General features: G+C 40.5%; 1 protein-coding gene across 1 annotated transcript in view; it reads right to left on the bottom strand.

Annotated features, from left to right (window-relative positions):
* Positions 1-18909, bottom strand: part of FBXW8 (F-box and WD repeat domain containing 8) — a 62420-nt gene that overhangs the window by 16797 nt on the left and 26714 nt on the right. Inside the window, exons 5-7 of the mRNA XM_074972632.1 lie at positions 18153-18310; positions 9641-9837; positions 6951-7160 (exon numbers count right to left, since the gene is read on the bottom strand). Of these exons, the coding sequence (XP_074828733.1) occupies positions 6951-7160; positions 9641-9837; positions 18153-18310 (565 nt within the window). The remainder of the gene's footprint in view (positions 1-6950; positions 7161-9640; positions 9838-18152; positions 18311-18909) is intronic.

Here is an 18909-nt window from a genome sequence, read left to right as displayed (position 1 = left end):
CACACAGTATAGCAACATAGAAAATTTGACTATTAACAAATGCAAGGTCAGCATATTGATACTCGTACACAGAGACAAGTGTACTGGCTCCATAAATTTAAAGATGAGCTAAGATTTAAGAAGAGCAGATGGGGGGGGCCGGGGGGGGGGAGAATCAGAAAGAGAGCCAGAGATAAAAAGAGTAAATCATACACAAAACAGCCAGTTTAAAAAAAAAAAGTGGTTAATATACATGAATAATGGATGTTTGATTTAAAAGCAGTTTACTCAAATATGATGTAATTTTTGACAATCAGCCAGAGAGACTATTTTGCAAGTCTTTGCCAGATATAAGTCATTGTGCAGAAGTGGTAACACAACCATGTCTGTGAGCATGTGGAAAAGTGACTTTCCTGCCATCCCAAAGGTGACTTCACGCTGGCAAACAGAAACTTTTCTCTAAGGTGCACTTAGCTGTGCTCCCCAGCCATAAGCAGTGCTCAAAGGGCCAGCTCAGAGAATCCATGAAAGCATTGTTCGGATTCATCTAAAAAGTCTGCAGCGTTCCCAGCAGTGCAAGAGTCAGGTCTCTTGCACAGTGCTGTTTACAGAATCCTCCAAATACTTATGGCCTGCCATATAAATTACCTATGAAGCTATAAACAATTAAATGTAGGTTTATTTTTCCTTCTAAGTTTTTATTTGAATAGAATCAAAGCTGGTAGCCCGAAGCAGAGCCAGACATGGTGCAGGCAGGCAGTGTACGAGCTTCAGCAACACAACTCTGCCAATGCACCTGCAACCCCTGCTGTTCCAATACTGGACCCTTCCTGAGCAGGGACTGCCAATCATCCAGCATTGTGCCAAACTTGATGGTTCTGTGATGTGGACAGATGTCTGCTCGAGACTGGAATGAGGTCAGCAAAACTCATTTAACTTGTGGCCGAAGACTGATGTACAAAGGAGCCAGAGGTGAAAGGATATGGTTTGCCCACTAAACCATCTACCCTATAGAAAAAAAACAACACTATTTTATCCCCCCTCCTGCCCAGTTAAATTAGGATGGGTAATATGAAGGCAAGTTGGTCCTCAAAATGGAATGAATTATTTGCCTGGCTTTCCAGATAATCTCCTTAAATATTCATGAGGCATCCTAAGGGCAACATTTTCAAAACCTGAGATACTTGTCTAAACATTGTGCCAAATCTCAATGCAGACATATAAAAAGCGGCTTGTCGTTTTCATTAGGAAACATATATTTTGCATAATTTTTATAAAAAGTTGCAAAAATGAATGGCTCTTTCAATTTAGTAAACAATTTACAAGTTTGCAATGGAAAATCATGGAGGCAGATTCAATTATTCTTGGGCAAGATACTGGTTAATTACTATATTGCGAATGTTTACACACTGAGGTATTCCTGACTTAAGTCATTCATCTTAGCAGTATTAGGATGTTACACATGACTTATGAGAAGAGGCTGAGGGAACTGGGATTGTTTAGTCTGCGGAAGAGAAGAATGAGGGGGGAGATTTGATAGCTGCTTTCAACTACCTGAAAGGGGGTTCCAAAGAGGATGGATCTAGACTGTTCTCAGTGGTAGCTGATGACAGAACGAGGAGTAATGGTCGCAAGTTGCAATGGGTGAGGTTTAGGTTGGATATTAGGAAAAACTTTTTCACTAGGAGGGTGGTGAAACACTGGAATGCGTTACCTAGGGAGGTGGTGGAATCTCCTTCCTTAAAAGTTTTTAAGGTCAGGCTTGATAAAGACCTGGCTGGGATGATTTAATTGGGGATTGGTCCAGCTTTGAGCAGGGGGTTGGAGTAGATGACCTCCTGAGGTCCCTTCCAACCCTGAGATTCTAGGATTCTATGATACATAGGAATCAATACTAAATAACAAAAAAGAACACTAATATTTTAATAGTGCTTTTCATCCCAAAAGTTACCCCGACACTTTACAATATAAGGCCCAGCTCTTGCAACTGGACCCACTTCGGCAGACACCTGTGCTCATGTGGATTCACTTGCAGGACCTTTCATCCATGACTGAAATGCAATCACTTCCAGGGTGAAACAGCAGCTGTTTAACAACATGTCAACACGGACAGGTAGTGAAGAAAGGGACCTTATGTAACTGAAACTGCATGGAGCACTTAGGTAGCCAATGGCAAAAGTAAATGTATAGCAAAAGCTAAAACAGCAGCTTTATAAAGCTGGCCAGCAGGCCTCAGGATGCCAGCTCCAATGCCATCACTGAAAAGGAACAGGAACGGTGGATTAAAAACTGGCCAGTTTATTAGTATGCTGATTTTAAAGCTGACATGTAAAGAAAAAACAATGGGCTTGTGTTTCTTTGCTTTTTAAGGATGGATAAAGAAGACCTAAGAGGTTTTAGGCAAACAAAGCATTTTTTATACCTTTTTTTTTTTTTTTTTAAATTAGAACTTCAGGACTTGTTCACCCTAGAAGACCTGGTAACCAAAGGCCTAGTGAAACTGACACCAGAAGAGACACTGAAAGCTAATCAAATAAGAAAGGAAGTTAATTTTGGTCCAACATCTTTTTAAAGAATGCCCCTCCCCCTCACATGCACAGAACCAAAGCCACCCCAGTTTAAATCTACTGACTTTAATGGAGTTATACTAGGGAAGAATTTGACCCATTATGCTTAAAACCATTCCTCACACCTCTGAATTCCATGGACTGTGGAGCACTCTGGCAGTGTCTAGATATTTCAATAATAGAGTATTTCTGGAAAGCAGTACATTCTGCATTGGCCTGTTACTGCCAAAAGGTTCAATATTAAAAGAAAAAATTAACATTGAGTGATTAGTGGCCAAAAATACTCCCACAAAAATTGCCACGATCTAATAATCTAGAGCACACTGCCCATGAAATAAAATGGTATGCAGCTTTTATACTGGACTGATATAGCTATTAGAAAACAGCACTGGAATTCACTATCAATATGTTTCTGAGATCTAAAGCTCTTCTAGAGACAGACCATCAACTTGTGACTCAAGTAATCAACCAATGCAAAGTCCCTTCACGTCTGTGTGTGGGGAATAATTATCATAATAGACATTAGTAATTAATTTCCGGCGTGATGTCAGCTGGTGTAGCAATGCCAAGCAAGCGTCCTTGTCAAGCATACCCCAGCCGTCTGGACTACTTCAGTCACATTGCCCTGATTAGGATGCGCGCTGATGCACTCTTAATACAATCTGCCATCAAATGCCAAATACTTCAGAACTAAATTAGGAAATATGTCCGACTCCACAGAATGATGCTAAGGACTCTAAGTGGATTTCTCTATTCCTTTATGAGGCACAAAGGCGATAGCCGATGTAATGGTCTTGAATGAGGCAATTCTATCTTCTAACCTCCCACCTCTGTGGGGAAAAATATTGGATTAGGATGGCAAAGGAATTAATAAAGACAGTATAGCCTCATAGCATCTCTCACCCCTAGAGGTATTTATGGCTCTTTCAGTGTTTTATGTGTGAAAAGGGAATTTTAAGGGGAGATTAGATGCAGATTTACATCAACAGTGGAACTAGACAGAAAGAAAACTGCCCCATTCTATTTGGTTGTCAAATGGGGAAAAAAAGTGATAGAACTACACTTGTGCACCACTTGCCACAGTTCCCACCCCAGCAACAACCTCTTTGCTCCATGCCCCACCTTGCCTTCCCCCAGGAGTTGCTGTTCTCTTTTTCCCTTTTCCTACTAACTCACTACAAAGCTGAGTAGGAGCAATGGGATAAAATTAAACTGTGGACAATTTAGACAGGAAAAAGAACCAGGAAAGATTTCTTAACAATGAGATCTATTAACTGAGGAACAACATCCCAGGGGAAGTGACAGAAACCCCATTGCCTAAGTCATTTAAAACGGTACTGGGAAAAGCCCTAGACACTTAGGCTATATAAGGAATAATCTGTACACTGCCAGTGAGATGGAATTAATACCTCATAGGTCTTTTCAACCTAACTTCTGTGATATTCAACCACAATGAACACACACAGTAGCTGGATGTTTCCAGTAAAGACATCAGCATTAACATAATTTAAAACATTTAATTGGTCTTCGTGCAGTTTCAGAATTAACACTCCACTGAGATGAATGAGGCAATTCACACTATTCAGAGCTACTGTTTCAGTCTGTCTGCAGACTCTGGAAGACCGTCCTGTTCTGATTCACATTTGGAAAAAAAAAATTACCACCAGAAGAACGAGGAGCTTTTTTCCAAGTGAAAGTTTAAATTTTACTGTAAAATATTTGACATATTATGCCCACACTGCGACACAAAGTTTCTGTGGTGCGTATGTCCAGTGGACTAATCTAGACACTAGGTCAAGAAAAAAAAATCAATATTTTATGATGTAGCTAATGATATATGTCAATCTCACTGAAAAATTAAAAGCATTCCCTGTTAAATCTCAATAGTTTTAAAAGCTGTTGAACTTGCCCCATCCATCAGCTTTTTAAGCATAGATGCAGTACAGTTGAAAAAACGGAAACTGCAGCTTATCAACTCTGCCATTGCCAAAAGATGCTTATGAAGGTAGCAGAATGCATTACAGAGGGCTTCAGACACATGAAGATTATTTATCCATCCCCTAAAGCAACATCTCACCATTCTTATAGGCTTGGAAGTAACTTCGCTCAAATAAGGACATGAAAAAAAATAGGGTTCTCCAAGGATTGCACAAGCAGGGTTTGACTCATTACTTAGGATGCCTCAGGTAGGTTTATTTTTGAAAAGAAAATAATTCCACCTGGAGGACCGAAGCAGTAGAAGATACAGATCTCTCTCTTGCAGCTGGGGAGTAGCAAATATAATACTTACAGAAGCTAGCATGAGCCTTTTGACTAAGGGCATGTCTACACATACAGCGCTGCAGCTGCACCGATGCTCTATGCCTACAGGAGAGAGCTCTCCCATTGGCATAATGAAACCACCTCCGCAAGCAGCGGTAGCTATGTTGGCAGGAGAAGCTCTCCCGCCAGCATAGTGCTGTCCAAACTGGTGCTTATGTCGGTGTAACTTACATCGCTCAAGAGGGTGGTTTATTCACACCCTGAGCGACATAAATTATGCCAACATAAGCTGTAGTGTAGACAGTGCTTAAATTACCAAAGTCACTGAAACAAATACTGAAAGTTCATGTAAGCCTCAGAGCAGTGTGTTAAGAAACTGACCTCCCACTCCATCCACACAAAGCAAAAAAATAAAGAAAGAAAGAATTCCTTTGGCCTTTGTTAACTATACAAAGAGACCTGGGTTTTCCCATTTGAAGTTCTGACCCTAAGAACCACTCAATGCCAACTGGTAAAGGTTCAATGTTGTGTAGCAGCAACTCCTACGAAGCCTGATAAACTCACTACACCTAACACACTGCTGTCATAGTATTTATCTATAAAGACTGTCATGTGAGATCTTAAATGAAAGCCAGGATCATGCTGGTCATTAATATAATTGTGAAATGTACGTATTGATTATATTTAAAAGTTCTATCTATATACTGAAAATGTGTCCTTATAGTTTCTATCAAGATATGATTTCCCACCAGAGGTGAAGAACTGATTTTGCCAGACAAAGGGATGTATGTTTATATGTCTGCCAAGGCTCATATGTAGATAAAGCACTGTAAGCCAAACACAATGAAACCTATATTTGCATTTCAGGTCAACACAAGGATATGACAACTTGGAGCCAGCATACCGGAGAACAAACAACAGGGGGCCATCCTGACTCTGGGGTCAAAACTATGAGTTTGGGGAAATATAAGGAGAAGCAAAAGCCATTTTGGTATCCATTTACTGAGGAAACCCTCTGTAAGGTGGAGAATATTCCTGAAAACTTTGATACTGGTATTGGCTGAAAACCAGTAGCTCTCAAAGACTGAATTCTTAGGAGAAAATCTACTTTATAAAATAGGAAAGGTTTTTAATGCGTGTACCACACGTAAAGCGGAGATTCCCAGAGACAATCTGGGTACACTGAAAAAACGTTGGGGAAACTGGCAGTTTATTGCATCATTGCCACCATTTGGAATTACAATCTGTGACTAACCGGTGCATATATTTTACCTGCTTTAACCTCTCAATAACTCATTTCCTTTTCTTAGCTAATAAACCTTTAGTTAGTTTTCGACAGAACTGGCTACTAGTGTTGTCTTTGGTGTAAGATCTAGCATGCAACTTGATGTGGATGAGTGACTGGTCTCTTGGGACTGGGAGTAACCTGATGTAGTGTGATTTTTGGTTTAAGTTACCTTTTATCACGAAGTCAGTTTGTTTGGGTGGCAAAATAGAATAGAGAGTCTAAGGTGGACTGTCTGTGACTCCATGGTAAAACTGGTATAGTGATCCAGGAGTTCACATTTGTCACTAGATTAGTGAAATCTAATTATAGAACATACCACCAGTTTGGGGTGTCTGCCCTGTTTTCTGACCATGTACCCTGAGGCAGGCACTCTTAGTCATGAGCCACTCCACACAGCATGACAATACCGGTTCTGCTGCCACTCATTATTCTGTCTCAGTGTCTCTTAAATCTTAATCTTTGTTAATAAAAAGCATTTATTTTCACTGCAAGTAGATTACAGTGCTGTTATAAAGGACCTGATCGAAGTTGTGCCAGTCAAGCTGTGAATACACTGTCTTGTTGGGAGCAGCTTACCTGGTAATTACTACGAATGTCCAGTGATGGGCTGGAGACTGCAGGGAGTGCTCTAAGGACACGGGGGTTAGTGGGTACCTAGCAGTAGCCTGTCCCATGAGGGTGAGGTCTGCGGAAACCTGCAAGTCAGTGCTTGTGGCACCAGAGACCACTGGTTTCAGCAAGCTGAACCACACCAGACTGTTTCACGCTAAGGTGAGGTACACAACCCTGAGTACCCCGGGAAGCGACAAAGAAATTTACTGTTATATGACTCAAAAGGCTTGCTACTTAAATACCTTGTTGGTCTCATTCAACAGCCAGCCAAAGCCCTTTACTCCAAAGGCTGCCTCACTGGCAGATACATCTAGACATGTGACAGGCTGGCCATATACAGAATGGAGAACTTTGCCCGGCTCTTCTGCTTTCAGGAGGTAGACCATATCTTCAGCAGCTGCTATAGTCACTGGACTCCCAACAACATCTGGAACCAGGTGGAGAAAGTTGACCTACAACAGCACAGACATTTCTTAGTTTTTTTACACTTCAGTTGAAAATTCCCTTACATTGTCATCAGAAATACACGGCATGGCCATACGCTAAACAGGGCTTTTTAATAAATGAATTAACACACAGCTCCATAGGTGGCTAGTATCTAAAACCACCTTCTTGGAACCAAGCTTTTTTTTTTTTTTTAAACTGGTGTTTGATTTTTGGTCTATTTGAATTTTAGAAGTTTGACTCCTACAACAGAATACTACTACATAGAACACCTTTCATCTAAGGCTCTCAGGATGTGCACATTTATTAAAAAAGAAAAATTATTCATTAAGTCTCATAACAGGCCTAGGAAATAGGTACACATGTGACACAAAAGCCCACTGGTGCCAACAGACAATGGGTTCACAGGTTTCTTCTAGACAGTAGGTAAAACATGTATCTGTCAAAATGTAAATTAACCATTGTAAGCCACTACAATGGAAGCCCCATTTACATGTGAAGTCAACAGGGGGATAGGAAATCAACTGGGAGACAAGCCTGAAGACTGAACCACAAGGGGTTGCCCTGTCTCTGGGGTCAGACAAAGAACTTTGGGGAACATAAGAAGAAGGAAAAAAGATACTTTTTTTCCCTGCACCTGGGGAATTAAATGGACAGCACTTTTACATTCATGAAAACGAGCTCTTAACCAAGGTCAGCTGAAATGTTGCAAAGGACATTTAGGGTGAGAGAAGTTTCTTGAGACAGATGATTAGCCTGCTACAGTTAAGTTCAGTCTCTAAGATCAGTGTTATGATTTTGTTTTGTGAGTTACCTTTCCGCTTCCATTATCCTTACTCACTATCTCTTAAATCTTAACCTTTGATAATAAACTTACGATTGGTTTCACTATAAATCTATCTCAGTACTGTGACGTTATACAGGAGCTGATCCTGAGTTGAACCAAACAGGCTGGTAAGCACACTGTTCCTCTGGGGACAGCTGACCTGGTATTTCTGTCAGTGTTCAGTGGATAAGGGGCTGGACACTACAGGGGAATGCTTCAAAGGGCCTCGGGAACTGTATTGCACCAATTATTAATCTGCAAGGCAAAGTCAGGGCTGGCAGAGCCCAGAGGAGATTGTTTGGGTGGCTAACAGACTGGAGGTGTCAAGGAGTTACCCAGTTAAGTACAAGCGAGTCTCTTTCCTGCTGGAGGCAAGGAGGTGACTCTCAGTCCTGGGCACCTCAAGACCTATTACCACATATTAATAGAGTCACTTTACAGATGGGAAAACTGAAGCACCACGAGGTTACATCAGGTGATCTGCACAAGGTCACAGCAAGTTAATGGAAGAGCCAGGAATGGAGCCCAGGAGTCCTGACTTTCAGTTCCCTGCTAGAACCACTAAGACCACAGAAATGTTGCTGGTGAAACTGATGAGGGGTTCTCAACCTGGGGGTCACACTTGGGGCAGCGGGGGGCGGGGATATCATGGTCACTCTGCTTTTCTTATACTGCTAAATGAGAGAGGGGTTGCTGGGATTACCAGTATAGAAAGGGTCAAGAATCCCTGAATAGATAATGGCATGCCATGGTTTCTAATCCAACATTAGAGACAACTGACAATGTCTTCAGTGTTTCTTTCAAATATCAGAAATTGGTATTACATACAGAGGAAGGGGAAAGAATACTGAAGATGGATATCTTTCTGTATAGCCACAGAAAGAAACATGATGGAGCACTTTATATCTACTTGACAGGGTGACCCAATTCCAATGGAGTTCTTTCTTTGTTTTAATATTTTACTAGAAAACGTGTCAAAATTGTTGGCTTCTTTGTTCTGTTTTTAAGTATTCTAAGGATGTTTCCATTAAGAAGATGGGGAAGTAGTATTAGGGTTTGTTTAATCAGAACTCTACAGCCATTCGCTGTGCAGCCAGTTTTCTTGTACTGATCAGAAATCAGAAGATTTATACGTTACTATGCTCATTTCCTCCCTCACACCATTTAACAGACTTGGCCCATAATAAACTTTGGATTTTTTAAAAAAGATAAAATAGCCTCAGAACTCCATAGACAGAAGGTGTAATCTAAAGAAGCTGTGCAACCGGTTACAGCTTCACAAGTGACAGCATTAGCTAGCTTGTGATATCCTGCCTCAGAACTAATCAGCTAGTGTTGATCTGAAATTCTATGTGAGAAAACCTTGATCTACAAATGAGCCAACTTAGTTTAATGTTGACAAAAAATAATTAAAAAACAACAAAACCTCCCACACCATATGGGCTCAGCTTCATTTTCACTTGTGGTTTAGGCCAGGATTTCATCCTGGCTCTTCAGGGATGAAAGACATGCATTAACTCACTGCAATACCAGCTAGCTGCTAAAGCTCTCACATAGTTCATGCAACATCCTTTTAAGGTCATTGTAAGATCCCTCTTGGCCAGGAAGAATTAGGAGATCTGGAACACCTGGGACCAAACTGACTTGCTGGAAAATACTCACCAATTTCTGGATTTCAAACTGTGCAGTAGTTTTCCAGTATCCCCTGTCATCAGGGCTTTCCACCTTGACCTGGAAGCCAGATGCAGTTGCTATGGCTGCACCCTCCAAGCCAAGGGCCAAAGCCTGTATCCTTTGATTGTGCTGGTAATGATGGATAGGTTCACGCCCTATCATGAGACTCCAAACATTAACAGTCCCTGCATATAAAAGGCAAAACAAATGATTCTGTGTTACTCTATTTAATAAACAAAAGTAGCTTGAGGATGGCAGTTTCTGTGTATTAGTGAAATGGGTTGATACAAAGGAGGCAGGTTCTGGAGCACCTTCAAGACTCACTCCCTACGGCCATTAGAGCGCCAGCACACTACAAAGTAGTGCAAAGTGGGCTCTAGTGTGGGTAATAACTGTTCTTTCCCTGAGCAAGTCTTACACTGTGACTTTCAGAGGACATTGGTATGTGCCTTAACCCTGCTCCTCTCAATGCACCAGGGATGGAACAGACCATTTGCCAGAACACAAGGAGTTCCAAAGAAGAGCTGCGAATATAAGACTTATCTACTGTACACTTACCCTCACTTAATGGCAAGGAACTATCAAGGAGAAGCCAGGTTAAATGCTTCAAATGATCTCCCCCTCACATTCTCTCACTCAAAGTGTCTTTGAATAGTTTTGGATTGTGCACAAGGGGACACGATGGGAGATTTCAGTGCCCTTCTAAAAGTGGAATCGAGGGTCTTATCCTAGCAGGGCAGTTACATATAGCTTGCAACCAAACACTTAAATCCCAAATCTTGATGCTTCAGAGAATGGGGGAAATGTGGAGAAGACTGTTGTTTTTTGAAAGCTAACGAGCACAGTATCCCAGGCTAGGGAAATGGAATGTTGCTCCTTTCAGTGGTACAGACCAGTGGGTAACAGGTTGGCAATTGCACTGGCTTGCGGTATAAATCAAAAGAATTCCACTTAAAAAGTAAAGTACATAAAGTCAAGAGCTTTAATTTCAGTTTACAAGAGTAAACTGGAGTTGTTAGTGTACTACAGATCAGCAGGGCTGAACACACAAAGTGAGTTAGAGCTCACTCCCAAGCTACCCCTGCATTGAAACGGAGCAGCAATTCTTCAGTCTGACAGACAGGATCAGAGCTGGAGAAGCCTTCCCTCTACTTGAGCATGGCCATTAATGATGAAATGATTAATGGTGGCTACTACTTCAAAAGGAGACATAAAAGCTCTGACAAGCAGCTGTGGACAGGCACCCATGCCAGTTTGCAAACGCCTTTCCTGCGTCCCAAAGGAGGTAAAGCGAGAGTGTGGTAATGAAACTGCTCATAGTGGAAATGGTATCTAAATGAGTTTAAATTGATTTATGTTCGCTTTTGTAAAGATTATTTGGTATCTTGAAAGTGCTACCACTATAAAATAATGCAGACAATCCTTAAGGCCTCTGTCTAATGGCACTCCCGGAGAATATTTATATTCCTCGTCATGGGAATGAGAACCATAATGGAGACCATTTTTGTTTTATTAGGGATGCATATTTAAATTAATCTGCTATTTGCCTAAATAGTTAGCCGCCTCTGTTTGTGTGCACAAAGCCAAAACTGCAATTAGGCTTCCATTAAAAAAATAAGTCCCAACTAAAACTGTCCCGGTGGAGTCGTAAGGGCTCGGAGCAGAACTTTCCAAAATTACTTCTTAGCCGAATGGTAATTATGTTAATTGCTTGAAAGGTAAATAACTGCTGAACTGGTTTTGAAAAATAGAACGTTAGCACATGCCACACGCACACCCATGCTTAAAACAAGTTAACAGGTTTAAATGGATCGTGTAGACTATTGTTTACTTTGGGGACTGTAGCTTGTGCATCATAGAGACTTAAGGCTTTTGTGATTTTTTGTTACCTCACTTTATAGTGGACAGCGGGTCCACATCTCCAAACTGGCACAACAGGGCTCAAGTCTGATCTCAGGCACTTTAGATCAGCTACTGAGTATGCCAATATTGTGAGTAGTTGAGTTTTCAAGAAAGGAAGAGGTACATATTTCTGAGTACCCGAACTGGACCTTTAACTAGATCTAATCTGTTTCGTTTGTAAACTTATCTGGGCAGGGTCCTGTGTTCATATTTTTCTGCTGAACACCTACTCCACTTTTGGCACTCTACAAACAAGAGCACTGAAATACTGCTCAGAGAAGAGTATAAAAATAGAAACAGAAAGTGAATTGCTTCTCTCTTCACAAAAGAAATGTGTTTTGCCTTAAATTTTGGGGTTTCTGCAAGAGAGCATGAAATAAGCCCATCACACAGAAGCCTGTTCTAGCCCATGAATAAAATGGAGAACTCTGGGATTCAGTGTTTTGGTCTCAGAGTTTGAGAAGCAAAAACCATTTCATTAAAAAGTTTATGGCACATGGTATCCATTAAAACCAGAAAAGGAGCTCTGATTATGAGCTGCAATTAAACATACATAGTATAAAAACAATCTCATGTAACCAATCTTCAATGTACATAGCATTTTACCAAATATTTAAAAGAAAGTCCCTGCCCCAAGACACTTACATTCCAAGTCAGAAAAATAAAATGCACAGAATACCAGTTCCAGCACAAGGGGGTGTGCAGACATCATTGGGAAGATCAGAGAATGAAGGTTTTATGAAGATACGGGATTCCACGTTTGTTTTAAACTGCCAAGCCAAGAACAGAAGATGACGGAGGCAGCAGTTTGGAGGGCGAATGCAGAACAATATAGGGAGCAAGAGCTGACTGGTATTTTCTTTCATTATGAGTGAAGTGAATATCATGTGCACACAACAGCGTGTGATGTCTGAGAAACGAGTATAGGGCTTGCTTGGTTCCAGGGAACAGTTAGAAAATGCCTCCCTCAGGGGCACCAACAGGTATGGATTATATAAGCGGTGTTGCTATGAAGCAAAGAAATGTGAGCGCAGGTCCTTCCACTCCAAAGCACCAGAGAATTTATTAATTAATGGGCAAGTCAGCCTTTGCTTTATTCACTCACATTGTATTTGATGGGACAAAATGGGGAAAAACCATTTTTATAGCTGAAATTATCTGTGTTGAGATAACACACATTGTAAAGAAATATTAAAATATATATATATATATATATATATATATATATATATATATATATATATATATATATATAAAAGCATATGATTTGCCAGGGTGGATGAGATCATTGATCTACCCAGTCTGTCTTCCTGCCTCCAACAGTGGCCAATATTTCATTCCCACACAAAAAGCTTTGCTAAGGTGAAGTTAAGGTTGCAAGCACATAGCAGTGTTTGAGGACATATTAACTTCCGAGAACATTATAGTTTAAAAAATAAAAATCCATCAAATGTTAGAAACCCACAAAATTGTGAGTAAGAATGGCACTTCCACAACAAGCCAGAGTCACACCACAACCTCAACTCTGCTCCATTGGAGCTGTGACAGCGCAGTATTCTCAGACTGGCTGAGTAACTACTGCACACTTACTTTCCTTTCTGGCTTAAGGAGACAGATGTTCAGTTGGATTGTCTAAGTGCGAGGAGTCAGTTACGAGCAAGATGGTGCAGCTATTGATTTGTGATATTACAATCACTGCACTTGCACTTCCTGATGATCACTTAGTATTAACATCCACTTGCTGCATTATGCCTCGGACTGTAAGTGGTTTGGGGCACAGACTGTCTTTTACTCTGTTTGTACAGGGCCTCACACAATGCAGCCCTGATTCAGACTGAGGCCTTTACATGCTTATTTAGAACCAGACAACTACATAGGTTTTTCCCGGAGTAAGAATTTGAGTGAGATGCTCCCCATTAGCAATGGAAGCTTCCCACGCAACTAGTTTTATATTTAGTTTCAAATATATTTCTCTCTGGTGCCAAGTACGATGCTTTACCACCATACTAACCTGAACTGTTTTCAGATCAATGTTCTAATTTCACGACATGATAGGTCTGCATAAGCAGACATGCAAAACGATTATCTACATTTTTAAGTGTTACATTGCAACTGTCTACCAGTGCGGGCTTGTCTATGCCAGCAGAGCCCCCTAGTGGAGATGCAGCATAAGCTGACAGAAGTTCTGCCGACATAGCTACACCACCTCCCCAAATGACATTAGTTAAGCTTACAAAAGCGCTCTGCTGTTGGCACAGTTTTATCTTCACAAGGGGCTTTGCTGGCATAGCTATGTTGGCTAGAGAGAGTGATTTTTTCCACAGTCATAGCTGATATAGCTATGCCAGCAAAACTTTGTAGTGTAAACTAAGCCTGTACCAGTGTGTGTCGCATCTCCTTGTTAGTAGCTAATCAAAACAGGGTATAACTGCCTACTACTGCTACCAGCTAATCGTTAACACATTAGTTTAAGTGGAAATGGACTGTGATTTAAATCTGATGGTACCAGGTTGAAATACTGATGATGATCCATGCTGGGGATTCACTTAATCAGCTCTTCCTCATTAAGACAATACTGCTAGTGGTTGCTGGTAACCTTGTAGACCGAGATGTAGGCCAGTCTAAATGTACATTATCTGCAAAGATCAAAGCAAGAAAATCATCCATATGATTCCACGTTAGAACAGGGAACCTGGACATTGTGGTGGTGGGGATCTTATTCCCTCACTTCAGCTTCAAAGCAACGCTGCCGGAGCCAATGTGATTTACAGGGTGGTGGGTTTTTTCTTTGTTGAGGTTTTTTGTTTTTGTTTTGTTTTTGGGAGGGGGGTGGAGCGGAGGGAGAGGTTGTGAATGCAATTGTTCCTGTTAATTTTCATCTATTCTGTTTAGGAGCGCAACTCCCACTTTTCCTATCCTGATCCAAGTTAATTTAATGTAAAACTTCTCATTTTTAAATACTGTATTTTATTTTCGATAGGGGAAAACAAGAAAAAAACCAACTGAAAACTCACATTATTATCTGGCATACTAGCTATACTATCTACAAGTATGATATTGCCTGAAATTATACTAATGAAATAAACCATTAATGAAACATGGGGTTTTTTTTAAATAGAACTGGCCTGAAGTCTCAAACTTGTTATCTCGAATCCTAGACTTTTGCCAAAAAAAAAAAAACCACACTTGTAGTCTGAAGTGATAAACAGCAAGATCAGATACCATTCAGATGACTAGGGCGAGAAATTAACATTGAATATAATTGGAAAGTTGAGCTTCACATCATGGCTCAGTGAAGCAGGCATAGAACTAGAAGTAAGAAAACTTGGATTCTGTTCCCAGCTCCGTGACTCGCTGGAGTTAATAAACTGATCCTTATCTCCTTTTTCCCATTTGTAAAATGGTTATAATAATACTTGCCCCTTTACTTGGCAACTGCAAAACAGAAGTGACCCTTGGCCAACTAGTTTCAGATGTTCAGCAGAGAAAACTTGAAATTTCAGTTAATTCCAAGTCATCAAAACGTGTGTCTTATTTTTAAAGTGTAAAATCAAAGTTCAATTTACGTACCTTTTACCAATGAAGAGGTACAGTAAATTCACAGCAACATTGACCCAGGCACCCTTCTTCCTTAAAGCGTCTGCAAGCTACACTATTTGGTGTTGTAACTATTTTGTGGCATGTTTTGGAACTTAGAAGTGTGCTACACATAGACCTTTTCACCAGAACACTCCATTTCTGATATTATAAATACAGGGTGCTAGGTAGATGAGGGAATGGCTCTGAGAGCCTCTCACTCACCATCTTGCCTACTGAGATATCAGGTTTTCCATTCAAAAGCAGCACTGCCTCAATTCCTAATAACAGAGCATGCATATAAGCAAGTGCATTCTGATCACTGCAGAAATCACTTTCGTTTGTTCTATACCAACCTATGACACGTAATATTAGCTACTGCTGATTAGGTTTCAAAATATTAACATAAATGGGGGCAACATTATTTCCCTTCTATACCCACAGACAAACATGACAGCTTAAGTCTTAAAGGTGGTACAAAAAGGATGTTCTCATTTTACACCATAGAAAGTTTCCAAGTCAAACTATGAGAATCTGGGGGAGGGGGGCAGTTAAAGTAGACTTCAGTTCCCCAAAAGCTGTGGCTTACGGCCAAAGTCAGGCAAGCATGGAGCAGATGGAGTCCTGGCAAGGCCGCTACTGTCCCTGCATTAGCAGCATCTGCTCATTACCCAGAACCCTCGCCTGCTTTATCTAATGCTCCAGGAAAAGCATTTTGATTTGATTCATTTCAGTACGGGAACGTGCAACACAATTAGTGGTAAAATCAAACTGGAGGACTGCCAGTGCTGACAATAGGAAACAAGGCAGAAGAAATACGAGGCCAGTGGGTTGGAATTCAAAAACCACAACTGTGGATCAAGTTGCCAAATCTCATTGCCCTAGATGTACATACAGTATGCCTACTGGGCACAGGGCACAGAACTTACATTTTCTCCCAGTACAGGTTTTCTATCTACCGCTCCTTGCATCTGGTTCCTCTGTGGTTGACTCCCATGGAATACCCCAGGGGTGCAGTCACCAGGACTCACAATCCAACTTTTCTTCAGCGAAGTCAGAGCCAGAGTACACCATAGCATGCAGGCACACATGACTGACAGCCTCTATACAAGATGAACCCTTTGCTTGCTATATTTCTTAAGCCTTAGGAACTATTCGCAACTGCTGAACTATACCACATAGTGCTATCAGCAGATGCTACATAAGCAGAATCTGCTGTTAGTTCTTCATGCAATCAGATGTCAGGGACATTACTGCTTGAACTCTTTTGAACTGGGAGAAACTGATGTTATCTCAAGGAGTCTGCTAGCCGTGGATTCTTTGCCTGACAACAAAACCTCCAGCACAATGGTGTTTGGTTTCTCTATATTAGTCAAACTTACAAAACAAAAGGGAGAGAGAGCTGGAAAAGTACAACAGGCACACACTAATTTAGGAAGTTTTTGTCATTTAGATAAAAAAATAATTCTCTTCACTAAACTATAAATATATGCTTTGTCATTCATGTTAGTAAACAACTGCAAAACCATAAAATACGCTAGTGCATATGGAAACTAAGCTATTCTGACTGAGGCTCTCAAATCAGAATAATCACTGACCTGTCACAAAATCCGTTAAACAATATGCCCAGAAGAGTTAAGACATACAGGTTTACTCATGACAGTTACTTATTCTCACATTGTAACATACAGTTCAACACAAGGACCATGAGACAAACAGATAATTAGACCTGTAGTCACTGGAAAGACTAAAACACAAGCTAATATAAAACCAGAGAACTCTGCTCTCTTCACTGTTTGCACAAACTGGATAGAAAGCCAGAGCTCAAACCACCTTGTGCTAGAATATCCAGTGACTTAAATAACCAAGCTCAATTTATAGATGTTAATCACAACAGGATGGCTGCTGTGAAGAAATATTCCATTAACAGTTTCTGGTGACAACAAACAATGATAGAGTTCACACTGCAACAAATACTGTAATCAAAATACTTTGTTTCTATCAGAGGGTTTGTTTGTTTAATTTTAAAAAAAATAAATAAATAGATAGATAGATTTGATTTGGCTGTCATACTTAATTTTTGTTCCCATCTGCCAGCTGGTGACATTACAGTGCATCAAAATCAGCACTAATACTGTAAAGCTCTGTAACTTTAACAGGTTTTGGTTCTGACAAGATGAGAGGAACAGGTCTTTCTGATGTCAAATCCCGGGACAAGGCACACGGAGAATGGAGGATACAATGGTGGTTAGCTTTGCTTGGAATACTCCGACAGCAGAATCCCAATTACTTATCCAAGCCTTCTTTTTTCCCATGACCTGCCACCATGTGGCTCTGGTCTAGTCACTCTTTGCCTCAACTCCACATCACTCGCACACATCGGATATATCCTAAATAGCAATAGATTATTAGGATTATAATATATTCCCATTAAACAAACTATTAGGTAATATTTTTTTATTTGACAAGTAAGTGTACATGATAAAATAAGCAACTGGTGCTGCTTACAAAAAGAAACTTTCCTTCTTAGCCACATATTGTAACCCAACAGCAGTGAAAATTAAGGTATCAGTAAAGGAAATGTTCTTTACATATACCCTATGTATATTCTATCCAGGGAATTCAGAGTGAAGATGCAGAATTCTGATTAACCAGGCACTGAAAGTTTAGCCATATTCCCATAAACATGCCTCAGGGTGCCCTAAGAAAAACAAGGCTGTAGGAAGAATATTTTACAGCAAACAATTTATTTGCTTAAGACGGCTTGGTTGGATCACCGCCTGGCAGTCAAACCCTGTGCAGCAGTTCCGGTAGAATTACACATCAGTTTTAATGGGTGCTATGTTCCAATGCCTCCTAATGCATTTATGGTTATTGGCCAACTTTTTCACATAAAAGCAAGCGTGTGTGGATACAGAGGATTACAGACACACAAAGCTGAGCACAGCTGCTTCATTTTTGTAAAGCTTTTGTTAAAAAAAAAAAAAAAAAAAAAGTAGGGAGGAGAGCTGTGGTTACTTACCATCCTCATAAGCCGCTACAGCCAGAGAGCTGTTTATCCTCACAAAGGAGACATGCGGCTGGGGTCCAGGATCAGCAGAGCCATGCACTGGTTCCAGGATGGGGGCCGTGTAGTCCCAGGTGCGGGTGTCCCACAACCTCACATCTCCTGATGTATATCTGGAAAAGCAGGATGTTATTCATTCCAAAAATATTTGAAAATATTTGGGAAAAGAGCCTTAAAACCAAATCCCACAGGAATGGGTCTCATTCTGTTTAAGTCCACTGCATGGCAACATCACTAAGACAACTTAGATACTGAGTCTGATTCCCCTCTCACTTACTCTGGTTTTATGCTGGCATAAATCCACTCATTTCAATGGAATTATTCCTAATTTACACCACTGTTCAATGCAGAATCAGGTCCATTAAGACTTTCAAACAGTCTAGAAATAAATCTATTAAAGTGTTCCCCATTGTAGTTAGTGAAATATGGCAACAACATACATTAACTTTCTAGAAGGGGTGTAAGTGGAGATGAGCACAGGAGGGGAAAACAAATGAATCAGTGCTCATTACATCACACTATAGATGGCAAAACCTGTATTGTAGCTTATGAATCAACCCTCTTTTGTCCTTAAGTCCTGCCTTCACTGCAAAAGCCATGTATAGAAATTTTTAATCAACAGCAGTATTTTTACACACACAAAGGACAGACACTGAAAACTAATGTTTTTTGTAGGCACAAGCTTTCCAGTGCCTCATCCATGCATCAAAGT

Source organism: Natator depressus, chromosome 15 (assembly GCF_965152275.1).
Source record: "Natator depressus isolate rNatDep1 chromosome 15, rNatDep2.hap1, whole genome shotgun sequence".
Classification (NCBI taxonomy): Eukaryota; Metazoa; Chordata; order Testudines; family Cheloniidae; genus Natator; species Natator depressus.
The sequence above is the reverse complement of the archived record's forward strand: the minus strand, read 5'-3'. Positions and strand labels throughout refer to the sequence as shown.